General features: G+C 44.5%; 1 protein-coding gene across 1 annotated transcript; it reads right to left on the bottom strand.

Annotated features, from left to right (window-relative positions):
• Positions 1 to 108: 108 nt before the first annotated feature.
• Positions 109 to 22084, bottom strand: TCHP (trichoplein keratin filament binding). Its single transcript, XM_083146275.1, has 13 exons — positions 21926 to 22084; positions 21235 to 21425; positions 19459 to 19669; positions 19311 to 19367; positions 18902 to 18970; positions 17572 to 17745; positions 13544 to 13656; positions 11239 to 11305; positions 8738 to 8910; positions 6156 to 6237; positions 3769 to 3954; positions 3522 to 3665; positions 109 to 817 (listed from the first exon to the last, which is right to left on the bottom strand). The coding sequence occupies exons 2-13, from the start codon at positions 21423 to 21425 to the stop codon at positions 785 to 787; spliced, it is 1500 nt and encodes a 499-aa protein (XP_083002401.1). The 5' UTR covers positions 21926 to 22084; the 3' UTR covers positions 109 to 784.
• Between the last annotated feature and the right edge of the window lie 5257 nt (positions 22085 to 27341).

The following is a 27341-nucleotide window of genomic DNA, read 5'->3' as shown; positions in this document are numbered from 1 at the left end:
TTGGTCTTTGAATTAACATTTGTTACAAACATCCTACTCTGCAGTTGGTAATAAACTCAACAACAAGACAAAACTGGGTATATTAAAGCAGGAATTCAAGACAAGAGGTTAATAAGTTCACTGCAATTTATTTAAAGGTAAAAACAGAATATACATTTCACAAACGTGGTGTCTCAAGCCTTCATAAAAGTACAACATATATGAAAGAAACATTAATTGGAGTAAAGTACAAGTATTGGTTACTCGTTTAACATGTCCATTTACAAGCTATACTGAGCCACCCCTCCCTCACCCCAATGGGTTGCTAACCTGTGAGAAGAGTGTGTGTTTTGGGGAGGGTAGTGTTGACATAGGTGAAACTGGTAAATGATCAGTCATAGTTCTATTACTGACCAACATAATAATGTAATAATATGATAAAGAGGTTTCATAGCAAGACAATTTTAAGAACCAAAAATGGGTTTTTCACCACAATTCTACACAGCATACCTCAAACTCAGCATATGCACAAACAATTTGTGGTTGTCTGATTATGATAAGAGTAACGCAAAGTTTACTTCTCTACAATGCTGGGGTTATTTTATTTTTGCCACAAGGTGGCAGGATGATCCAAATTTATGTCCTACACCATTATTTCATATTTCAATAAATTCTATACATACAATAATTTACATATTCAAATCTATTTACACTGGAATGCTAAAAGAAACTGTGTTGTAGACAGTTGTTCTGGATGATAAGAAGTACAGAGGATGGAGCAGTTGCTGTTTCACTTACTATTAGGTCATAACCAAGCAGGTCTTGGCCTGCTAAACATCTGAAAGACAACATATATATATTAGTACTATGTATTGATACAGATGAGCGTGAATAAATCTCATATGTTACTGGTTCTATCAGAAACCAACTATCACAGCTCAAATGGGTTTAGTTTTCAAGAGTCGGGTTGTAAAGACCATTTCAGGTTGTGTTTCTGCCTGATAATTAAAAGGGCAATGTTTCTACTAGCCACGGCCTGCTAGTGGAAGCATTGCCCTTTTAAACTTATGGCAGAAACACGACGCAAAATGATAAGTTTTACAATCTAACTCATGAAAAATAAATGTCAAAGTCTATTTCCTAAAACTACCAGAAGACAACATGCATTTTTCAGTAAATGCTGCATGGTTCATTATAGTGTGGGTCACAATAAAACACCTAACAGGATAGGCATACCTTCCCTATACCCATGACATACAAGTCAGGGCAGTTTCATTGCTGCTGTACCAAAACACCCAATTTTATACATCCACAAATCTGACATGATAAATTGTCTCTATGATTGGCTCTTGGGAGCACCAAAGACTAAAATTTGCATGGCATCAGTGATCTCTGAGCAATATATGTTCTGAGTTTCTTAAGGTGGTAATACACTACTGCAGTTTCTTGCAGTAATCTATGGCCATCCACTCCCCCTTGAGCCACCCCAATCCTTCCCCGGTGGAAAAATCGCATGTGATACATTGAATGCAATCCTTCTGCATGCAACGTATTGGATGTGATAGCACTGGCAGGATGGGGGAGCCATTTCAGAGGCCGGACGTGCAGCAGGTTTGACTTCCGATCCAATGTGGGACTGCTCCTAAGATAGGATGGTAAACAGCCGATTCGGCCACTTTCCACCCGATTTTGTCGCCCAATTCATCGGAATCGGTTGAAAAGTGGTCAAATCATACTGGTGTATGGGGGCCTTTAGAGGGGGTTTGGTATAGCACACAACAGTCAGGATCCCGAAAGTCATTAGCCCGATGTCGGGATCCCGACTGCCCGGACTCATCGGGGAGCACAACGAAGCCCCTTGCGAGCTTGCTGCACTCGCCATGCTGTGGGCACAGTCTCCATCTATGGGGGCCGTGGACCCTCACGAGGGAGAATATCGAGATCCCGAGTGTCTGGTTTGAACAGTCGGAATTTTGACATCTGTGTAATGACTGTCAGAATTCTGACTGTCTGTCAGCCATCCGGCACACCTTTAGAGGGGACTGAGTTGTGATTATTAGTACATCTGAACATATTATATGCGGTATACTCTTAACCCCTTCACTGGAATTTTCTGGGCTATGCCCCAGTGCCGAGACTATAAAACCCAGAAAATCACTGCCTGCGCTCACTTCTTCCGGGCAGAGCCGCTGAGCTCAGCTTCAGCTGCTGCCCGGCCCCACCTCCTTCCCCAGCTGTATGCGTCATGAACTTGCCAATGTCGCGCTGCACACAGCCGGGGGCTGCCTGACCCCTGGAAGCACAGTGGGGTTTTTTATTTAGGGAGCGTTCCCCAAAAAAACTAGCCCAGTGGGGAGCACTCCCTAAAAAAAATGCTCCACTAAAGGGGTTAAAGACAGAGAGTGGATAATGCGGAGAGGAGGATAACGGCAAAATAATTGTGGGGAAAGTGTATTGGATGCTCAGTGGGACAACAATCCCATATGCGGGAAGCCTTAAACCACATAACTTTTTGTTGCGAAAAAACAACAAATTTGTATTGTATTTTAAAAAGTTTGTCTTAGTGATAGACAATATAAACATTTTTTCTAAAAAATATATATCGCCGTTTCCATATACCCCCATTTTAACATTACCTCCCACCCCCCCAAATCAAAAGTATTACCCCAACAGCAGCAAAAGATCTTTATTGTTATCTACTCCCATGCATCTAGTAATAATAGATGCCAGTGTCAGAGACCCCTCACCCCAGTGTCAATGCCCCCCCCCCCCCCACTGTTTAGTACCCCCTCCTCCCCAAGCACTTTGTAATTTTGACACCCCCTCCCCAGCTAGAATATTATTATTTTTTATGTGTACTCCCATCCACTCTAGTATCAAAAGACGACCACACTATTTTACACTACTCTCTTAAACGCACTGCGCAGTGGGGCAAGGGGGACTAATAATCAGTCCCCCCCTTCAGCATAACTATAGTTCTGCTGAGGAGATAGATCTGCCCTCTTCCAGGGCTTTTAGTTCTGGCTCAAGCACCAAGGAATGCCCACTGCAAGGCATTCTGGGTGTGATTTTTGGTAGTAATGTCAGTGGTCCGGGTCCACCGCATCACCTCCAGATGGCTGCTGCAGCAGGAAGAAGTCCATTTTGCAGAATGGATTACTTCCATATAAGATGTGGGAAGCAGCAGCGGGCCATCTAGACATACGTAACATAACCTGGCCAGTTAACGCGCTCCTACTGTGGCTGCATTGCATACATTATTGCCAGGTAAGTGCTTAAGCTACACAGTCTGTGGAATACTTTGTTGCATACCAAGTTCAACTGCTACACAGTTGAACCCACTAAGGGTGAAAGTTGCAACAGGGACTGGACCTGTACTTGTATAAATTAGCAAGCAGCTTTATTAATACAGGTGCACATACTCACACCTGCAAATTTGTGGGTAACTGGATATCCCTCTCTGTGTGAAGAAAATTCTAATTGACAGCTTTAACATGATTCTTTACAAATTCATTAGAGTTACAGAAAGATAAACCACTTACTTTTTGGTGGTAACCTCTGTGTGTCATGATTTCCGCCTCCTGCTCTTCCAAATAATTTTCCTGTTCTCCTGCTAACCTGTCCTCTTTCTCCTCCTCTGCCAGTCGCATCATGGCCTCTTTTTCTTGTAGACGTTGCTCAGAAATCTAAACAAAACGTTGCATGAGAAAAAAATGGCAAGTTCTATCCTTTTTACTAGTGTTATAGTCAGAACAGGTTTAAAGACTAGTTTGAGATATCTGGTTGTACCTGTGCCTCCAGCTCCAGCCTGCGTGCGGTCTTCTGCTCCTCCTCCTCCATCTTTTCTCTAGCGGTCAGCTGCTTGACTTCTTCCAGGTCTTGGAGAAGATTCTCACGTGATTTCAGTGATTCTCTCTGTTCACGTTTGTTCTGTTCTATCCTCTCCTGGATCTGTAGCTGTCTCTCCATGAGCACCTGGGTGGGGAAATCAGTGTCTGTCACATGTTCTATATTCACCAATTATGTAAAAAGATTCGATTTTGTTGTGGTGCGATATCATTAGGTACTATCACTTTCACACTACAGTGCTAGGTCACACCTGGGATGTTGTACATGGGTGTGACCCAGCTTAGACCCTTTTCAGATATTAGCGAGTCAATGACATCACTAGCAGCCTGTACCAAGCCGGTGTTTTGAGATGAGATCTTCTTCAAGTGCCAGCTCTTTCTATGCTGTCAATGGGTTACATTGACCCGGCTTATCTGTTCATACTGCTTAGTGAGCCTGGTTGAACCCATGTTCAACCCTGCTTGTTACCCGGTTTATTTTAACTGGGTGCTTATACACTGAATAATATTCTGAAGGTGTAGCCAAAGATCCTGTCACCAGTTCATAGGCAGTGATCTCAGCATACAGAATTAATTCAATTGTATGTAACTTCTACATTACAGAGGGGAATCCTGTACAGTACATGTACGATATCCTGTAGGCAAGGCTAGGGGTTACATATACGAAGGCAGTTTTGTCATTTTAAAACATATGGGCATGACTTTTTGGGGAGCCAATATACGGTATTTACTAACAATCTATGGATATTTGATGGTGTTTTTAAAGTTACTATTCTGCAGTTAATCCCTTATAGTTCCAAGCACTGCATAGATCCCTCGGCAGCTGTGCGGATATAGATAGATTAAATGGGAATAATGTGACTTAGCATCATCACCCTCTTGATTTTCCACTAACCAGCATTAGCCATGACCACTCTATGGGTATGCAAATCTGGGATAGGCGCAAAGGGGGCGTGGCCACAAAAACAGCAGTGGATTGGCGATCTGCGGCCTGGATAACAACAATCCACGGCCGTTACTGGCAGAATGGGCCCGACAGCTTCTGAAGTCTGGCCCGTTCTGCCGTGATCCCGCATTAATGCTGTTGTTAATGACAGCATTGAATAGGGAGCCGCCGCTATTTCCCACGTCGGAAATAGCGGCGGCACATTGCATACCCTCCTAGGTCTGTTAATACCCAAATCCCTCATTCATCCCTCTTCTCTCCATATAGGCATCCTGGTATTTGGTAAAACAAATCTAAAAACAACAAAGACTTTGCACAGCCACATGTTGACCAATCAGAGCTCTCCCATTCATTCTAGTAGCAGAGCCTGTAATGGAAATATCAATTGCACACCAGGTTTCCATAAATAACTGCGATGTCATCTCTATGAGGGTTCTTTGTGTTGGCAAAAGGGCCAGGATCCCTACATGAAACAAAAAAGGAACTTCCACAAGGTAATAGGAAGTAATAAAATGGTGACCAAAGAAGCATTTTTTTTTCTTATACTAGGACATTCCCACATTTGGCATGTATTTATTTTAGTAATTTTTAATAGGTGTTAGCAGGCCTCATTTGCCAGGAAATTCTGGTGCTTGTGGCTCTCAACATTACAGTATGCCCTAGCACAGGGCTGGGCAATTGCGGCCCTCCAGATGTTGATGAACTACACATCCCAGCATGCCTTGCATCAGTTTCAGCATGGCCACATAGCAAAACTAATGCAAAGCATCCTGGGATGTGTAGTTCATCAACATCTGGAGGGCCGCAATTGCCCAGCCCTGCCCTAGCAGCAAGTAAAATGTGGTGCTAGACTGTACAGAACAATATAAAATCAACTATTGTTATCCCCACAACTAACCAGTGCTACAGGGGTGTAGAAAATAAAAATAGTGCTATGGGCACTATGGCTAGTAATACGGAGGATGGATATTGGGGGCGGGGCTGCAATAACTTTAAAATATAGTTATTTCCAGTGAACTTCAAATGGTTTGTTCCATATGGCATACAAAGTGGCAGTTTGAACAAATGTTGGTTATGTTCTTACAAATTATGGGCCAGATTCTCCAAGCTTCAAAAGTGATAAAATGGAGAGTGATAAAGAGCCACTCTCTATTTTATCACTTTGGAAGCTTAGAAGATCTGGCCCTATGAATGATAAATGATGATCCAGCCTATTAGCTCCTGTTTGAAGTTGATTGGCTGGAGCACCATTTATTATTCGTAGTGAGTGATAACAGGAATATCATGGATTAAATCTGTCCCAAAGTAACTGTTTATTACACAGGTGTAATTGAATTCCACGAAGCAGTATACACTACATATGGTCATATCCTATTTGTTACCTCTCGCATCAGCCGGTTCCGTGCACTCCTCTCTCTCTCCCATTCGGCCTCCCTTTTCTCCCACACCTGCTTGGCTTCTTCTCTGAAAAGGAAGCAGAGTGTGACATTACTGTTGTTCAGATGTCCATTTATGTAGCTCTAATAACCATTCCATAACATTTCTTTATAATAATTTACTACTGAATGATTTTATCAAAGGAAAATAAATGTTTAAATTTTTTAATCCTAATGAAATTTACATACTGTATCCTCAGCAATATAGAATATGCAGCTCATACCGAGTCCTGTAACAACAATACCCCCTACTGAATCCTGCCCACTTTTCTGAAGTGGGCAGAACAGTGGCATTTGCCACTTGCAACTTTCCTTCCAGGATATCCAGCCACGGAGGTACCAAAAGTAGGCAAGTAAGACTGAGCATTGCTAACCAAATCAAACAAATAATAATGACACACATCAAATACAATAAGTGCGTGGATCTAAGTAGGCAATGAGTGCACTGGACTAGAGGGATAAGGAAAACCAGAGAGCAACTGCCAACAAGAAGAGTAAGGCATCTTAGCCTGAGGAGGGAGAATGTATGCTTTGAAAGCTCAGTTCTATTATATATGTAGATTTTTTTTTTTTTTGCAATGAAAGATTATCGATTTTAGACACAAATATAACTGCAAAAAGTACAGTAATTATTGGATAAAAAAAAAAAAAAAAAATCAGATCCTTAGAGCAGTGGTTCCCAAATTGTGTGCATAGGCACCTTGGGGTGCTTCTGGTTGGGGGTCCATGACCAGAACAAATTATGTATGCTCAAAATGACAGGCAAATCCAGTGCTGGTGGCTGCCAATCATAAAATGTATGGACAGTTAGAACCACAGCTATGTTCCCCACCACATAATTGAACCAGAGGGTGACCGCTAAGCACAATTTACTTTATTTTTTTTCTATTTATCCATAAGAATTTGCACCCTTGTGAGTCAATTAGAACATGCCCTGCAAATGGTGGTACGCCCGGCGCCCCCCCCCCCATTTACATGCCAGGGGGAACCTCCCACATCTTTCGATGGTCACCAACCATCGAATAATTTGGAACATGAATGCATATCTAAGTGACTCAAGTCACTTAGATTTGTGTGCACCCTCTGAGGAAGTGGGTGATGTCAGCTGCCCACCCACGGCACCAAGGTCATGGCCTGGTTACCACGGGAATGGCCATGAAACGGTGGAAGTTTTCCAAGGCTGCGACTTCCCGCTGCCACCCCACGGCCGCAGCCTTGGGTGCGTGCACCCCCAGAACAGTCGGTTCGGTGTGGCCGCATACACATACGTAGAAATGCTGTGCCAAACATCGGTCCACGTGCGAAAGAACGCCGGCTGCAAACGGCCCAGAATAAAGTCCAAAAACTATTATAGGAAGAACTAACCAGAAGCATAGCTATATAAAGATTTATAATTGGAATTGTAAACTTTTGGGAGCCTTAATTAATATTTTTCATATAGAAATTATTTTTTTAATCTCTCCCCTACAGTGTATACTCTCAGCTATATACAGTATACGGGTTATAAATGTTAATAAGGAGGCCAATGTATACATATATTAAAAAGAGACTTGGAATGTGGAATGGTGCCCACATCCAGAGGGGGGAGGGGGGGATTAAGCGAAGGTAGGCTGCTCCTATGGCTGCAACTAATGCAGGGTGATAGTTAACAATATGCATAATACCGATATAATTAAGAATATATCGTACATATAGTCTAGTGCAGTGGTAGCCAACTCCAGTCATAAAGAGCTATCAACAGTTAATGTTTTCCAGGTCTCCTCACAGAATCACAAGTGAAGTAATTAGCTCTACCTGTGGATCTTTTAAAATGTGTCAGTCAGTAATGAGTGCACCTGTGCACCTGTGAGGTGAGCAGGAAAACTTGAACTGTTGGTAGCTCTCGAGGACTGGAGTTGGCTACCACCGGTCTAGTGTGTATGTTCAATATCGTTAACGGTGCACACTTCTGACATAGTGTAGCTGAACATTTACTGCTTGATCCATCAAAAGATCCCAAGCCACCTTCATCGAGTTAAACACTGCCTGGATATCCAAACAATTTGATCATAAGTAACAAATCTGTATGAGAAGACAACCACCCCAAATCACCACAGCTGCCATCAGTCATCCCTAAAATACGCGTGTGCATTGACAAAGACGGGTGGAAAGGTGTTGAAAGCCATGTTTTACCTGTGTAGTTTGGTTGAACTATGCTTGGAGAATTAGCAGATGCAGTATGAAAGAGGCACCTAAGATTGGATTATCCACCTGTGTGCTGAAGTGCTGGTATAGTCTACAATACTTTGCAAATGGGAACAAATACAGCAATAAAATAAGAACAAGAATTTAAAAACCCACAAAGTTACATCAACTATATTCTCATCGGTTCATCTGTAACATTTTATTGCAGTTATTTTTTAACTAACTCTCTCTGTTACATCTTCCCCATCTGCAGTGCAGCATGGCTTTGCCCATTTGTCCTGTGATGAGGTCTGATTTAGGCCCTATGTTGTAGTGTTAGGAAGAAATGGTTTAAATGAAATCACCTGAAGAGAGTGTCAATCTCCGCCTCTCTCTGCCTCTCCAGATGTAGCTGCTCTTCGATGACCCGTCTCATCCAGGCAGCATCAGCGGCTGACTGCTCCCTTCTAGCTGAGCGTAAGCGCTGCTCCTCATCCTCCTTACTTAACAGTGCAGTCAGAATCTTCATGTCCGTTTCCTAAAATAACAGGGCGGCACAGGAGTAAACATCATACATGATAATTGAAGAGATCATGGTGGGTAGCAAAAAGTAAGTTCCTGTGTCGTACTTAATAAACTACTGAATTTGTTGGTGTTTTTATGGGGATACATTTTTACCATATTTATTATTTTTCATCTTGGGCCAGATGTAATGAAGTCCGATTTCGGCTGGCGTACAGGATGCGGGCCGAAGTCAGACATTTTTTTTTCTTTACATTTACAAGGCAAAAATTTAGTCCGGCATCCTGCATGTCGCTGAAGTTAGACTTCATTACATCTGACCCCTCTACGTTCTGGTTTATAATGCACGACAAACGTAATCTTCTGCTATATAAACCAAGAAGGTAAAACCACAGCTCAGTCATTCCACTGCCGCTCTGTTCACACACGTATTTTGTGCCACCACCTCTGAAGAGTCACAATACCGCACTTTCATGTTCTGTATTCATACTAACAGACAGGATAAAGCAATCATTCCAAGGGAAGTTTCGGTGATAAAGCATAGGCTACAGCAATTTCAGTAGCTAAGATATAACTAGTCCTCAACCAATCCACACAGTGCATTCTGCAAGGTCTGCTAACCTGTCCGTCTACAGTATATACCGTACAAAAGTGATTCCCAGACTCAGTCCTCTTGGCACGCTATCAGTACAAGTTTTAAGGCCATGCAGGCTTAAGCACAAGCGGCGTAATTAGTAGCTTAGTCTATTTGATTTAACCATCTGTGCCCAAGAACGAATATCCTTAAAAGCTTGATTGTTAGGGAGCATTGAGAAACGAGTGGGAACCACTGATTATCTAGTGGACAATAACATAATTATTAACTGGAATGTGTAGTAATATTGGGCCTTATTCTGGTCGGTGCGGACGGAGCCGAATATGCGGGCAGGACCGTGCGTCCTAAACCCCGCCTTTCGTACGGATCGCTCACTAAGTCCGAATGCGGTAAGCCGCTGACCGCACGGAGCACGAGTGGATTTCTCACGGATACACCTCCTCCATCTCTTGGAACCTCCCCCATCATTCGATGGTCGCAGACCATCGAATGCAGGACCGAGTGGTCCGCCAGCTCCCACAACCTCAGACCACACGGGCATTTCTCCGTGCAAAAGCAGGGATCTGGGCGGGCAGCTGACATCCGGCCATGTCATATGTCCGCCCCCTACACGTGCGTCACGGCCGCATTACCATACGTACGCCCAGCGTTTGCATGGGAACGCTAATGAAACGCGGGGTGTAAACATATGGTAATGAGCCCAAATAACCCTTCACACCCCTCTCCACCCCCTGTTCGTAGTGTACACATTTCATGCGGAATGTGGCCGTGCGTCCCGCTCGCACATGCGCAGACACAAATCATCGGCGGCACGAACGCACGCGGATATTACCGCACCAACCAGAATAAGGGCCATTATCACTATACACTAGCAAGCTCTAATTTATTATATGTGTTCTTCTCTAATGTGAAACAAAAGAACCATGATCCATATAAAACCTGTTTCTGACCTTGTTATATTTGGGATATGGTCACTAGGTTGACTGCATGAAGGTTAACATACATTTGGTCGACACTTGAAATAGGTTGACATGGCTAAGGTCGACAGGGTCAGAAGGTCGACACAAGCATTCGGTCGACAATGGAAATGGCGACAGTCAAAAGGTCAACATGTGGTTTTTACGTATTTGAGCCGACATGTGCCGACAGGCGGTATTTCATACCCTATCATCCACTCTGGCGTGGTGGGAGAATATAACAGTGTGCCGAGCGCAGCGTGGCACCGTGCCCGAAGCATGGCGAGCGGATGCGGTACACTTAGAAGATGTTGAAGACCACTAGGTCGACATTCAGGACATGAAACAAAAATTGTGAAAAATGCAAGTCGACCTTTTGACTGTCAACCTAATGCTTATGACCTTCCAACACTGTCGACCTTAGCCATGTCGACTTATTTTGTCAACTTTCATGCAGTCGACCCTATGACCCATAGCTTTACGGAACTTCATTATGACCTACAAGTAGTTATAATACAACATTCATTTAATATCCACTACACTGTGATTTATTTACAACTGGGGCATATGAGTGAGTAGAGTATGGGAGGTCACCAGCGATATTGTCACCAGTGTGTAAGTCACCGGGACCCTGATACGGGTAATTTGCCACTTAGAGCATGTTACTCGGGTGCGGGTGTTAAAGCGTTACACCTGTGTTGAGGTACCAGTGCTGGAATACTGACGACAACATGCTCACTGGTGGCAATGTCACAGTCCATCTCCTGACCTTTGTATGACACACATTTCTTACCAGCTCTTCCTGCACCATTTGTGCTCTTCGTTTCATCTGTGCTGTGTACTGACGACTCAGAAAGTGACTAAAAAGAAACAACCGTAAAAATAAAATGTGACAATTTATGGAGAAAAGGTACACAGAGTTTGTGACTGGGTCATATGTCATTTATAATCATTTCCTACCAAGATAGAACATAAGGACAACGAATGGAACATATGCAACTTTATCAAATCAATAAAGGTTGTAACCAATGCTGCAACTTATAAACAATGTGTTAGGGAACACATTTTGGCAACTCTTAAGGCCCCCCATACATTTGGCCAAAGTGATCTTCCCAGCTGCTCCCCGTGAGGTTTGCAATATGATTAGGAACTTGACGTGCCAAGTTTTGCATGTGATAAATCGCATTTACCACATGCAACTCCCGAGGAGATGCAGGGGAAGGGAGACGGGTGGTTGGGGGGGATTCGAGGAGAGCAGGACAAGGGGAGCCGAGCTGTGAAAAAAAACACCATACAAATGAATGGGAAGCCACTGATCGGCTGAGAACTCATTGCGCTAATGCGCTAATTTGTGTCAACATTTTATCAAGTTTTTTTTTTTTGTGGAATATTTGGGAACATTCTGATAAATGTACTATATAGGATTGATGTTTATAAATGCTATTATTTACATGGGTTTTTAGTTTTGTCTAAGTTATGTTTCTATTGACAATAATTGGTGATTGGATTAACAGCATTTAGATATAGGGTGGTAACTATTACATGCAATAAATAACTGCAAGGTAAAAACTGGATTTTTCCCTTATAGTACTATCGGGCTAATTAATTACTGGATATTTTTACCATGCGGTTAATGACCCATTATCAGGCTACAAACACATGGGATACAAGATAAATTTCAGGACCCATGTGTCACCGGAAAAAAAAAATCAGGTCTTCTGAGGTACGCAAAGCAGAATCCCCAATAAGTGCTGAATTACACAGCTAATTGAATAGCCCTAGGGAAATATTTTAGCTGCTTTCAAATGACCACAGTTATTGGTTATAGCCCAATATTTATTATATGTTTATGTGATGTGAAACTTGCTAATAAAGAGCTCTGCTTGAAATACTTCATGTACAAATGATCTATATAAAATGACATGGGTCAATATTCCCTTTATATTGTATACTGCTAAATAGGCCACCTATTTATAAAGTAAAGAGCAGAATTAACACTTAAAACTAATCCCTTACGAAAGAAAATGGGTACTCTTTACCTAGAAGGGCGCCCGTCGTGGGCATCGCGGGTACATTTATGTATGGCCGCGACGCGACCGACGCGATGCCCGCGATTTCCCATTGAAACCAATGTTAAACATGAAAATCGTGTCGGTCGCGTCGCGGCCGGCCATAAATGTACCCGCGATGCCCGCGACGCGATGCTCCCGATTTCCCATAGGAATCAATGTTAAAAGGCGCGATGGACCCGATTTTACTGTTAAATGCCTCAATCCACCCGATTTGGCCATAGGAATCAATGTTAAATGGGCCACAGAGCCCATTAACCCTTAAATGTCCCCCCAAATTTTTAACGCCACCCCACGATCCACGCCAACCCGAAGCGTGGCGAGCGCAGCGAGCCCGCGAGGGGCGGCGGTACGCGTCCTCCGACCTTTTCATGCCCTACTATCCACTAGGGCGTGGTGTGAGAATATAATAGTGTGGCGAGCGCAGCGAGCCACCGAGCCCGAAGCGTGGCGAGCGCTGCGAGCCCCGCGAGGGGACGCGGATACCTTCACAGTTATGCGCGTCCCCTCGCGGGCTTCACAGGTGTCCGTCGCGAGGCGGACACCTGTGAAGCCCGCGAGGGGACGCGTCTACCTGTGAAGGTATCCGCGTCCGCTCGCCACGCTTCGGGCTCGGTGGCTCGCTGCGCTCGCCACACTATTATATTCTCACACCACGCCCTAGTGGATAGTAGGGCATGAAAAGGTCGGAGGACGCGTACCGCCGCCCCTCGCGGGCTCGCTGCGCTCGCCACGCTTCGGGTTGGCGTGGATCGTGGGGTGGCGTTAAAAATTTGGGGGGACATTTAAGGGTTAATTTGGCCTTTTTGGCCCCAAATCGGGTCCATTGAGGCATTTAACAGTAAAATCGCAGTCAATCTGCCGTTTTAACATTGTTCCCTATGGGAAAATCGCGGTGATCGCGGTCATCGCGGTCATCCCGATTTACCCGCGATGACCGCGATTTTTACCCACGACGACCGCGATTTCAATCGCTGGCGCCGTTCTAGGTAAAGAGTACCAGAAAATGCTCCATTAATCTGGACTTACCCAAGTTCTGCTTTTTTCCTGCTTTCCTCACTCTTCCTCCTTTTCTCCTGAAGTTCCTCCACTTCCCACTGTTGTCTTAATAAATCCTCTTGTTGTTTCTTCAACTTCTGGGCCTACCAGAGGACACATTTTACAGACTTTAATTTTATTATACAGTACAACACAATTGAGGAATTGTGACCACCACCAAAAAACATGCTGGAAAGATGTATTTTTTGTTTGAGTACACAATGACTTATGGATGAATAATGGGGGTTGTCTTGTTATCAGGCATTTTTCAGACACCTATAAAAGGTATTGATGGCTTTGACATATAATACCTGTGAATGTGCATTAACCCTGGATGTTTGGCAGTGGAAAAGGTTTAAAAAGCACATGAAAACGCCCTAAATTGGGTGAAAACATGCCAATCCACGTGTTTTTTGTCTTTGCTGAGTTTTTTGCCTTGGCGAAAGATCTGCACTTTAATTGAATAGGTCTAATCGAAATTCGGCCTAAAAATGTCAGAAAAGTCACCACCAATTAAATACCCCCCCCCCCCCGTTGTTTTTGCAATGACAATATAAAATATCTATAAAAAGTAAAGCTGTAGATAAAGACTCCGCAAATTACATGCAATAACATGAAACAGAAGTAAAATATTACTTCATAATTCAAATTATGAAACCAAGGTTAAAATACAGATTTTTCCATTTAACCCCTTCAGTGGTGGGTTTTTCTGGGGCAGGAGTACCTAAATAGGACAGGTTTTTCCTGTCCCAGAAAAACCATCCACTGATGGGTTAGAGGAGCCCTAGTGCTCCCCTCCCCTCCTGTGACCCCCCCCCCCCAGCCCCTCCGCTCCAGTGATCTACAGCGGAGCACCCCTGCTGCTGCGGCCGCTGCCAGTCATAGCAGCACACTAGCAGGCAGCAGGCGGCAGGCTCGGGAGGACTCGGACGCCTAAACACCCGAGCGATCTGAGTCCCCCGAGCTGTGCGGAACATCCCCGAGCCTGCCGCCATCTCTCCCACAGTAATGGCGGCGGCAGGGGAGCTCCAGCGAACGATCGCCGGAGCGAAGGTATGGGGGGGGGGGGGGGGGGGAGACAACACTGGAGGTGGGGAGGGACTCGGAGCGGCCTAGTGAGGGTCGCTGCTGAGGTGATGCGCTAGTGGTGCACACCTGCAGGCACCACTGGCGCACACCTGTAGATTTGTGGCATGGCCAGAAATTTTCCGGGACTGCCCGCTTCGGCACCGCAGCTTGGCCCGGAAAATTTCCGGGACTGCCACGGAAGGGGTTAATATTTGGACAACTTAATGCTGATGGGACTAGTTTTCCACTCATGTGTATGTTCTCCTCCAGCCTAACGGGGCCTACACATGTAGCAATCCCTGGCATTTTCTAAGCAATCTCACTAGATCGCTTAGAAAATGCCCCTACATCGCTCAGTTTGTAGGGGCATAGTGATGTAAGGCTCCGCGCGTCGCTATCGCCTCGGCGATTAATAACCAGCACTCTGGATAAATCTAGTTATATGCCGGGGTCAGGGCCAGTGTTCCACTTGATGACAGATTGATCAGCACACATCGCTGTGCAGCACTATGTGCTGAGCGATCTAGCATCGCTCAGATTGCTCATCTCCCCATGTGTAGGACCCTTAAGCGGCAAATTCAGTTAAGGACAAAGGGACTGATTTGATTTGTATGGTATTACACAGCCGCAGGAAAGAGAATGTGCAATATAGAACAACTGAAATGGTAATGTAACAGGAGGCATCTGTATGGAAAAGTAAGACAGCTCCTCCCAGCATTTGTGATATGAGTGCTGCGATGTATCAGAATGCCATTGTGAACCATAAGCTTGGCACGCCTACAATACAGCGTGCTGAACAAGCCACCAAACCGCTCTGTCCAAAATGCTGCAACATGTCAATTAGAACAGGTCCGGCACATGAGCAATGCACCCATTTTCAGATTTGTACATAAACCATCGAGTTTATATGCAAATCGGATTCAGACCCAAAGTCCCGTATAAACTATGCATAACAGGTCTTAAAAGGAAGTCATTATTCTAAAACAATGCTTGGCTTCCTTTGTAGTTCTTTAAGTACAAGTAAATAGAAGTGATGTGTCAGAACTGTGATATCCGAAATGCACACACCCTTCCCTCAGATGGGTCTGTGGCATCTCATGAGTCAGCCTTATGACTGGCTAGATCATATGTCATTACTTAGGTGAGTCCTGATTGGCCCAAATGAGTCCATTATATAGTCAGATTTTTACACTTTGCCTTACTGAAAGGTCATAATTGATTCTTTAGTGAGAAGATACAACAGCAAAGCTATCTTATCTTGCATGCCAAGGAGAGGCAGATTATGTCCAGGGTTCACACTATCTGCCTTATGCTTACATTGTAGGCTTGGCAGTGACATCATGTTACCGGTCCTTATATATTCCAGAGTATAACAGTGCTCTGGGATCTCTGTGTCTGCCCTGAGCAGCTTGAATATGGAAGTGGTCTCTAATCTCTAGTCCTACAATGAAAAGCTTACTGGTGTAGGGTATTAATATATAATGTAGGTTAACACTGTATCCGTATAACTTGGTAATGTCCAGAATCAGCAGTCAGGAGGAACAGACAAGACAGAGCCAGTGAAACATCTGGGCGAGTTACTACTATTGCTATTTATAGTGTTAATCTACTACCCCGACATGGCACCCAACCTTGACATTTGCGATGATGCGTTGAAAAAGAAGTTCATGTATTAGGCAGAGTGATGATCTAACACTGGGACTGGACTGGACGTGGGTTTCACCTCTCTCCAAAGAGGACATTTATCTATTGACATTTGCAGTGTATTACAGACCTGTTCACCAGTCAGAAGGATTCCAGATTTCATTTTTCATAAAAAGAGCACAAATACTAAAGAACATTACTCATTTCGGGGGGATGCAGTTCAAATCCCGGCGTTCAAAATCCCGACGCCGGAATCCCAACACTTTCTCCCTCCGTGGGTGTCCACGACACCCATAGAGGGAGAATAAATTAGTGTGCCGAGCGTAGCAAGGCAACGGGCCCACTGCGTGGCAAGTGCAGCGAGCCCGCAAGGGGGGGCGATCCACGTCTCCTCCTTGGGATTTCGGCGGTCGGGATTTTGAACGCCGGGATTTCATATAAATCCCATTTTGGGGTGTTCTCAGACATTATTCTATATATCTATACATTACCGTGGAGACAGGGTTAACCCATATACTAATACCCAGAGTGCACCGATAGATGCAAGGTTTTCCTGCGATCGGTCCTTGCTTACTATTACTGATAGCACTTTGGTTATGACACACTGGTGGAGTGGGGTCCATAGCTTACATACATTACAATATGGTATAACATTCTAGCTGAACAGTTAACTTTAAAAAGAAAATGTATTTACAGTTAATGAATATGTCATCATGGTTTTCAAATGCAGTGGTCATATGGCGTTTTACCATTGTATTCATATATAATGTTTCCTAAGGGAGTGCTGCCACATACAGATGTAGCCACAATGCACCCCAATATGTGGCAAAGCTGGTGCTACTAATGTGCACGTGACCATGATGCTCTAGTGCACACACAAGCTATAGGAAGACATGGGGCTGCAGCTAGTCGCAGCCCGGCATATACAGTAATTTGCACACACAGCGCAACAGGTGTGCCTGTTCCACACCTCAAGAAAGAATAGTATGGCTACTTCTGTAGTTGGTCATCTGCTTGTGCCGCCTGTGTATGTTTATTCACACACACACACACACACACAATTAAGCACAATAGTGTTTGTCAATCCATATTAATAGCCATGCTTATTGAGCCTAGTGCTAGATGATGACACTTCAGAAGCAAGGGCATCTAATACACTATGGACGAAATGCTGCTCCTTAAATTAAAGATACAGGAGAAATTGAGCTTCATAAGCAGCACTTACTATTAATTTACTATTAGTAAATGCACTAATGTCAGATGCACTTAAATATTATGGTGACAATAAAAGCATGTGTCCATCCCACCTCCAGCTCCCTCAGCTTGAGCTCCTCCATTTGTTGACGTAGGACCTCTGCACGCTCCTTCTCCGCTTCCCGCCGTCTCTCATTCTCCCTCTTCATATTCTCTATGGCCTCCCGCCTTGCAAGCTCGTATTGGTTCTCGAACCTCTTCTTCTCTTCTTCATCTGCAATTTTTTCCTACAAGAAATCATAGGACATGAGTTCAGTATATTATGCACTTTATTTTTATTTCCACAAAGTAAATGGAAACTATGTGTAATAAAAGTATAAATATTATGCAGAAACTATATTAATAAAATAATAATATTTACATAGAACTTTCCACCAACAGGACACAAGGTGTTTTACATACATAATACAGAAGCCATAAAAATCATTTAAAGGTGTGGCAGTCATTATGGGTCATAAATGCCAAGGATTAATCATTGAATTTATGAAAGAGCCACGTGAGGCAGCCTTTTTAGGTGCATTACAAAGGATTATACTGGTCAGAATAGGCAATTCTTGGGAGAGATGACACATAATGTAGTTTTTATTCCAGGATAAACAGGAAGCAGGGCACCATCCAGGAAAGGGGCACTTCTGTCCGTATGCTCACATAAAGGGGTGTGGACACTCTGGAAAGGGGAATGGAGCAGTTCAGGGGGCATGCCTAGCACTTACTGAGATGCTGAACTATGGTGCAACTTTTCCCACCTGTGGGACACTGCGGTCCGGTGGTGGGGATAACAGAGGGCAAGCTGTTTTAGCAGGGTGACAAAATAAGGGCAGTGGACATTTTGTCATAAGAAAAATTGAGCATCGCGTAGAACTGCTTTGGAGCAACCTAGCGGATAAACCATAAAGGGGGAGATAAAAATACTAGGCATGATAAACCATCCTTGTAGAATCAGGACCATGCATTGTTCTTCGTAATCAGGAAAATACCTGAGAAGGCAGCCATCTTGGGCACAGTGCATGGTCAAAACAGGCTAAAATGCTCTGGGTAAGCACTACATGGAAAAAGACATACAAGGGTAACTATCAGGACATCCACTACATAAATAAATCCACATGTTGTTCATTCTGCCGTTGAAAGTACCAGGTGAGACCTTGGTGCACTATGTAGGTTAAAGAAAGTGTAACCCTGCAGGAGGGAATGACAGAGGTATAGTAGTTTGAAGTAGATGTCTATGGTGGCACGAGAATTAAAAGCTGTTTATTTGTATAATGATTTGCAGGCTGCCAACTGTCACATCTGTAAAGCCACAGCCCACTTTAGTGCATGAATAATTATATTAAGCTGCAATAAAAACAGTGATCATTTACATTTGTGAAATGGTCACACAAGTACCTCATTCTTTTCTGTGAGCTGCTCTCCCCAGGCATTAACCACATAATTTTTATGTAAATTGGATTCCACCTAAACAAAAATGTAAAATCAAAATGACAGACCAAAAATTTGTAAAGTTGGCACAAAATCCATCAATCTAATAAATATATTCTATATACTATTCTACTCATAAAATACTGTCTTATTTTAGCCACCAACCTATATGAACATTACCGGTTAGAGCACTGTTGTTGAACTATACATCCCAGCATGCCATGCTACAGTTTTACTATTTGCCCATGCTAAAACTGATGCATGGCATGCTGGGATGTGTAGTTCAACAACAGCTGTAGTGTCAAGGTTAGTCATCACTGGTTTAGAGTATAACTCTATACTAAGACAATGTATGAAATTATAAAACCGATTCTACCTCACGCAGCTTCACGTTGTTCTTTTTCCACTGTTCATACAATAACTCCTCTGCAAGCTAACGCAAAAGAAGAAAAAAGTTAATATATGGCTTCACAAGAATCTGGCAATAGCCTTTGCAATAACGTAGCATGAAAATGTCGGTAAACCTGTTTTCGCCGCTCTTCTCGAGCAGATTTTAGTTCCTCCGATCTCTCTCTCATGCTGACAATATCGGGATCCCTATTCTGAGAGAGTTCTCGGAGCTCAGCTTCCAGCAAATCTCTTTCCTCTTGTAATAATTTGTGCAGCGCTTCTCTCCGGCGGTCTAAGTTCTTTTTTTTCTCCTCTTTCTGTTTCTCACGGTGATAAGCATTCATGCTGTAAACACAATGTATATTAAAAATATCTAGAGTATGAATACAAAGGATTGCTTTCCTAGCATTGCATTACTATACGCCGTTCAATTGTCTGTTAGGACAACAGGAAGATTTAGATATAGTGGTTACAAAAGAGTAGTTAAAGCCATCTGTATTCTTGCATAATGGGCATGGTTCAGACCTGTTTGCAACGCTGCATATACGCGCAGCCTAGCGAGCAGATCAGCCCCACTCCGCCGAACACCGGCATCCACTCGCTAGCATACAAGGGGATGTGTATGAGAACACATGCCATCAGAAAAGGGACCGAATACGCCCCCATCCAATGAATTGCAGTATTCAATGCGAGCAGGCGGGGGCGGGGGGGTGTTTGTTTAACAGACAGCGAGGATGTCTTTTCTTTGCCAAAAACAAGCCAGCCTTGCTGTCAAACCCCCTCGCTGTATTCAATGTAACGGAGAAATCCTTGCCTTTGAGACCTTTGAGAGGACGGCGAGGATCCCCTGAAAGGGTGAGGTTCGCCACAAATGCAGCGAGTTCGTCCTACCATTTTGATGGCCACACATGCCATTTCGACCTCGCTGGATGGAAACAGCCAGGTGGAAACGGCAAGTGAAGGGGAGGGAGTTGAATACTCTGACAGCGAGCCATCGGCACTGATCGCCATCAGATCATTGACAGCGAGCTATCGGCACTGCTCGCCATCAGAGCATTGACCACCCCTCCAAGCCTGAATCAGGCTGTATGGTTATGTGATCGGACATCCATGAAGATTAGAATCACAATTGATTCCAACAACATGCGCAGTGAGGACAAGATGGATTTAAATTATCCACTGTTTCACGGCACTAGAATAATTTAGGACTCTCAAATTTGCATTAACCTTTCATTTGGTCATTTACAGTAATTCCTACCAATATTTTAAAAACCTGCTTTGTAATTTAAGCAACGTTTTATAAAATAACCAATTTGGTACATTATTGATCAATACTTGACATTTGGCTTTAATCAAATTTACAATATAATACATGTCATAGTCATTCCAAAGAATATTGCTTCCTTTGCGTTTTTGATCTGAGAGCATTACATGATGATATACATTTGGACTTCCTTTAAAACAAATATAAATGTGGACTTAATTTGTATATTTTGTTATCACATATCCACTTTATTTTGTTTATTTGTTTGAACAAGTATGGAAAGCTAAGCGGTTATATTCTGTGTTGTACTCAGCTAATCTTTCTTGCTCCTGAAATAACATGTGGCTTAAACCAGGGGTCCTCAAAGTATTTTGCTCTGGAACCCCATCAGACAATAAAAATGAATTACAGGACCCCAGCAAGTTACTGCAGAAGGTCATCATATGTAGTCAGCAGACAGCACATGCATGGCAGCATTGTGGAGGCACAAAATGATGGGAGGAGTCTAAAATAACAGATTGAATCACAATTAAGATAAGAAAAGTCATCAGCCTGATGGTCATCAACATGGAGTCGTGACCCCATGCTGAGTAAGTCGGGAACCACTTTGGGGTCAGGACCCACAGTTTGACAAACTGTCTATTACCTCTGTTCATAGGAAACACGGGAGCTCCATTGGGCTTGTTTATTGCTGTTCACATCAGACTTCTTAAAATACCGGTTGGCCAGATCCCACTCATGACGGAAATTAGCCTCTTGCTGCCTATGTCGCACTATCTGTTTCTCAAGCATCCTGCTCCGACTGTGCCACGATGATGGAAGTGTAGGTAAGGCCATCTGATAGGGAGGCGGTGGGGAAACACAATAATTCAATAGACAAGTGCAAAAGACTACTCAGTAAATTATGATTAATGACTACAAAAATTATCCAGTTATTCTAGCTTTAAAGTTGTGTGTTGCATTCCAAGATCCGTTCCACACTTACTAATGTCTACAGCATTGATTATTTGATGTGCAGTAGTTTGCTACACTTTACTTAAAAGGCCTACTGATATGTTATCAGAGATAGGAACCCCTTCATTGATGTGGCCCCCACAGTGAATCACGTGCTTATCATTTGGCACAAACAGACCAATCTGTCAGATAGCTAGCTAGCCAAGGCTGCAGTGACACGTGTGTGGAACATCACAAGTTACTGCTACACACAGATCACTACCATGGAATGTTTATGTTATGCTGCCAAACAATTTACTGCAAGACTATAAACCCAAGACACCACATCCATGCACGCATACAACTTATATTCAGAGTATTTGGGAAATATAATCAGTACTTACAGCTTCTCCTTTCTGCCAGTTAATACACGACCGTAGAATCTATAGCCCACTTACTAACTGACACTGAAGCCTAATCCAGACGCCGACTTCCTCTTCCTGTGTCTACTGTCACCATAGAGACCATAGCTTCGGCGGGGCTACGGCAGCCTAGGCGGCCCATAGTACCGCTAGTGACAGTTGGAAGTAATCAGAGCGCCGGGTGCTGTCACCGCGTCACGCAATATACGATGGCAGAATGTAATGCTCCAGTCCAGCTGCTGCTACATGATAGGAGCAATGCTACAGTTACTGCATTGTGTAATAGCACTTTTTAATTATCCCAGCTTAGTATTTCCTCCACTTTGCTGATCAGATACTAAAGCTGAAGTGGATTTAACCAATTTAATATAATGTGTCTAGAATCACTTCTGTTTATGTAAGTTTTAGCCCCCCTGCTGGTCAGTTACTAAATTTGAAAGGTATTTAGCTCAATTTATATAAAGGTCGACATGGTGTTTTTACTGTTTTTTTTTACCCGAATGTCGACATGGACACCGAAACGTACCACTGAATCCTCTCGCTTCGGGCATGGTGCCTTGCTGCGCTCGGCACATTATTTTATTCTCCCACCACGCCATAGTGCAGGGGTGGGGACAGGGCCGGCGCCACCACTAGGCAGCTCTAGGCATTTGCCTAGGGCGCCGGCCACTGGAGGGCGGCACTTGGGATGGAGCAGGTCACAGAGTGTACCCCCCTTCCCACCCTGCTGGACCAAGGTGAGGTGAGCTGCAGCAGCACCCGCACCCGCACCACTACCCCACCCCTACCGTACAGCAGGTGAGCGGTGGTGCTAACCAGAAATCCCCGGCGGCTTTGTGCAGGAACTCTCCCGGGCGGTGATTGACAGCGGGGGATCAGGAAGCGCTGCTGTGCTATGATGGTGCCACCGGACACACAGTGCGTGGGGACACTGAACTTGCGCTGTCTCACCATCATAGCAGAGCAGCGCTTCCTGAGCCCCCGCTGTCAATTGCCGCCCAGGAGAATCTCCCCCCCTGGAGTGACCCGGCAGCGGCGGTGGACGCATTACCCCCCCCCCCCCCCCGGCGGGTGAGTGGCGGGTGGGGGGCGGGTTAGCGTCGGAGCGCTCCCCCCCGCCTGGGGCGTTGTGGTAGATAGCACCGGCCCTGGGTGGGGAACCTCAGCCGGTTTGAGTGGCTCGCCAACCCGCCCCAACTTTGCCAGGAGTCAAGTACAGGGGAATTCTCGAGGGAGGTCGGTAGTTCTCGTGAGATTCCTCTTAATGAACAGCAGCCGGAGACTGACAGTCCTATTCAGCGGCAGGCCGCCAGAGCGCGGAATGGCTGCAGCAGGACAATTTGCAAGAGACATTTTTACATATAGCCCCCGAAGGATTTTTTTCACCATACAAACGGCCCTTGGCACAAAAAAGGTTCCGCACCCCTGCCCTAGCGGATGGTAGTGCATGAAATACCGCCTGTCAGCACATGTCGGCTCAAAAAACAGTGGAAAACCCCATGTCAACCTAGACCATGTTGAGCTAAAGCTTGTGTCGAGCTAATGACCTGTCGACCTTGTCCCCATGTGCCCCCCACTGTGCAGCCTGCTCCCCATGTGCCCCCACTGTGCAGCCTGCTCCCCATGTGCCCCCACTGTGCAGCCTGCTCATGTAATTAAAAGCACTTCCTGGCTCAAAATGATGGTCACATGGTGTGGTCACATGATATGTGACATCATATTGGTACGAGTAAAGAGAAGGAACTAGACCAGGGGTAGCCAACTCCAGTCCTTGAGACCTACCACCAGTTCACATTTTCCAGACAACCTAGCTGCTGCACAGGTGCACTCATTACTCACTAACACATTTTAAAAGAGCCACAGGTGGAGCTAATTACTTCACTTGTGATTCTGTGAGATCTGGAAAACATTAACTGTTGGTAGCTCTCGAGGACTGGAGTTGGCTACCCCTGAACTAGACACTACCGCAATGCTAGCAGCAGGATCGCGATGTACCCTCTGTGCCTCACCTAGCCTTCCTCTATGTACTGCCCCCTGTCCCTACCAGCATGTTTATACTAGTAGGCTCTTTGGCTGCAATGCATATTGTTGGGTCATCCCATCAATGAATGAAACAGAGTAGAATAAGCAGGGCTATTTTTCAGCAGGCTCCAGCAGGAACTGAGGCCCTTATTGTAGTTCACTCTTTCTGACAAAATACTTCTTAAGCTGTGTACACACGGGGCGATAGGGGCTGAAATCGCTGGAAATATGGTCGCAGGCGACCATATTGCCAATGATGGGAGTGTGCCCCGGCGATAAATCGCCGGGTGCGCGCTCTCATTTTCAGCCCCGTTCTAATCGCTGGTCGCAGGAGCTTGCTAATTACCTCTGCGGGACCGCTGGCAGAGGTTCCCTTTCATCAGCGACCATCTCTGGTCGCTGATGAAAAGGAGAAACTGAGCAATGTATTGCTCAGCCATATATTGCTAGCAATATATGGCTGAGCAATATATCTCCCCCGTGTGTACAGGGCTCTAGATGGACAAAACCATGTGCACTGCAGGTGTAACTTGTGCAGAGATAATTAGATTTGGGTGGGGTTTTACTTCAAAGTGAGATCTATATTGCAGTGTAAAAATAAAGCAGTCAGTATTTTTCCTGCACAGAAACAAAATGACTCACCCAAATCTAATGTTCTCTGCACATTTTACATCTGCCCCCCTGCAGTGCACATGGTTTTGTCCATCTAAGAAAGATTTTGTCAGAAAGAGTGTATTAGAATAAGGGCCTCAGTTCCTGCTGGAGCCTGCTCAAAAATAGCCCTGAGTATAAGCCATTATATCCAATCGCTGTTAGCAGTGGCATGCGGTGAGGCAGAGCCTTTCCTGTCATACTAACTTACGTGAGTTTTGAGTATATAAACTACTAGTAAGAAAACTACTAGTAAGCCTGCTTAAAGCAAATGCTTGCAAAGCTAGTAGATGTAGTTTCACTTGCCGCTATCAGATGGCAGTGTTTTGGAGACAAACAGACACTAGATACCCATAGGGTTACCACCTCATCCCTTTAATTCCAGACACATATTAATTACACAAGTTCTGTGGCTGGCTGACTTCAAAACTCCATTTCACCTGGTTTTAAACTGCCACAGAACCTGTGTAATTAATATGTGTCCAGAATTAAAGGGATGAGGTGGTAACCCTAGATACACACTTGGGTTACCACCCGTCCAGGATTACTCCGGACAGTCTGGTAATCAAGCCGGGTGTCTGGAGTCCGGACGGGTGGCGTTCCCAGACTATACAAGGTCCTGGAACAGAGCAGGGAGGGAGAGTCGGTCAGCCTTGCTTCGTCGCCGCCAGGGACCATGTTCCCGCAGGCAGCGATAATAGCCGATGCCCGCTGGCCCGACTAAGACATCACAGAGCAGGTCTGCAGCTATTTTAAATCTTGCGCTGGCTTGCACAGCCAATCTGGAGCGGCGACTCCTGATTGGCTGCCGGACCGTGAGAGCTGTCAATAGCTTCAAATAGCTTCAATAGATTCAAATAGCGCAGACCTGCTGCTCTGACTGCGATAGGATACAGCCGCTGGGGTGGGCTGCGTTGTTAGTTCCTTCAGTTCTCTGCCCGGCTGCCTGCCTCACCACTCCCCCTACCTGGCCTCACCACTCACCCTGCCAGGCCTCACTGCTCACCCTGCCGGTACCTGGCCTCACCTCTCACTCCCAACTTTGCAACGAGCATGTAACCCCTGGCAGAGCATATAACCCCTGGCATAGTTTATGTACCCCCCTAGCACAGAGCATGCAATCCCTGACATTGAGCATGAAATATAAATCCCTTGGCATCAAGAATGAAACCCGTAGCAATGAACATGTAGGTAAGCAGCACTTATATGTAACAGGCTTTAAAGCGTGTGGTATTATATATAATGGGCATTACGGTGTTTGCTATAATGTGTAATGGGCATTATGGTGTTTGGTATAACGTGTTTGCTATAATGTGTAATGGGCATTATGGTGTTTGGTATAACGTGTAATGGGCATTACGGTGTGTAGCATCAGAGCCGGCCCTAGCCTAAATGACGCCCTAGGCAAGATTTTGGCTGGTGCCCCCTAGCACCGCCACTAGTTCCGCCTCTGACCCGGCTCCCCTTTCTCAGCACCATCAACCCTCATCATAGCAGTCATCATTTTGGTGCTCCTACCCGCAATATTTTAAATAGAAACAGTGCACACATTCGGTGCGCAGCCCAAACAGGGGTGTGTTCTTACTGGGAAGGGGCATGGCCACCCAATAGTACCCCCAATTCAAATTATGCCACACAGTAGTGCCACTTTATTCACATTATTTCATGCGATGGTGTCCCTTATTCACGTTACATCACACAGTAGTACCACTTTACCTTATTTACATTACTCCTCAAATTATTCACATTATACCCTTAGAAAAAAATCCTGAGAAAATATTGTATTTTAAGCACCTTCATGGCCACACTGCAACCAAGCACAAAGCAGTGTGTGCTGGGCAGAGGAGAAGAGCTGCAGCTGCTGCTGTCACTTAAGGGGAGGGGGCCCGGGGCCCCCACTGGGCCCTGCCATCAGACTTTGGCCTGGGTAATTTGTACCCCCTACCCCTTTCTCTTGGCACCCCTGATAATACCACACAGTAATGCCCCTTACACATGACACATTATTAATGTAAGTAGAAAAGAAAATGTACTCTCTTTTGTTTGGGGGCACCCTTTTAACTAGTCAAAAAGATTTTTTACAAAAAAATATTTATAAAATTTAACCTTTAATAATTACTTTTTAAAATAGAGATTTGTAGACATACAAACATACAACACCAAATGTAGATATCATAGGTACAGTACAGTACAGGTTATTTTATAGTATAATACTGTGCTGTCCTATGGAATTTTTTAGGCTCCTGAATTTACCAGATGGGGCGAACAATAATATGAGCAATCTCAGTGGCTGTATTGAGTGTCAGCTTATCCATATACTATGGTTATTATTCCCATCAAGGTAGTAAAGGAAGCTGCGAAATATGTATTTACTGAATATCAAGACCAGAGAGGAATTGTCCTGCTCTGGTGCAGTCCGGACAATGGGAGTTATTCTGATGGCGATTGTAGCTATATAATAGTGTAGCCGTATCTTTAAGAAATAAGGAGATAAGTAGATACGTTTCTTAAAGATACGGCAACACTATTATATAGCTATAATCGCCATAAGAATAACTCCCATTGTCCGGACTGCACCAGAGCAGGACAATTCCTCTCTGGTCTTGATATTCAGTAAATACATATTTTGCAACGTCCTTTACTACCTTGATGGGAATAATAACCATAGTATATGGATAAGCTGACACTCAATACAGCCATTGAGATTGCTCATATTATTGTTCGC

Source organism: Crinia signifera, chromosome 1 (genome assembly GCF_055691185.1).
Source record: "Crinia signifera chromosome 1, ASM5569118v1, whole genome shotgun sequence".
Classification (NCBI taxonomy): domain Eukaryota; kingdom Metazoa; phylum Chordata; class Amphibia; order Anura; family Myobatrachidae; genus Crinia; species Crinia signifera.
The sequence above is the reverse complement of the archived record's forward strand: the minus strand, read 5'-3'. Positions and strand labels throughout refer to the sequence as shown.

Excerpts from the sequence above, each read along its gene's own strand:
- TCHP (XM_083146275.1), bottom strand. The coding sequence starts at position 21,425 with ATGGCCTTACCTACACTTCCATCATCGTGGCACAGTCGGAGCAGGATG. Across the intron at positions 11,306-13,543 it reads AGGAAAAAAGCAGAACTTGG|TCACTTTCTGAGTCGTCAGT; the intron begins GTAAGTCCAGAT and ends GTTTCTTTTTAG. Across the intron at positions 8,911-11,238 it reads AAATGGTGCAGGAAGAGCTG|GAAACGGACATGAAGATTCT; the intron begins GTAAGAAATGTG and ends CTGTTATTTTAG.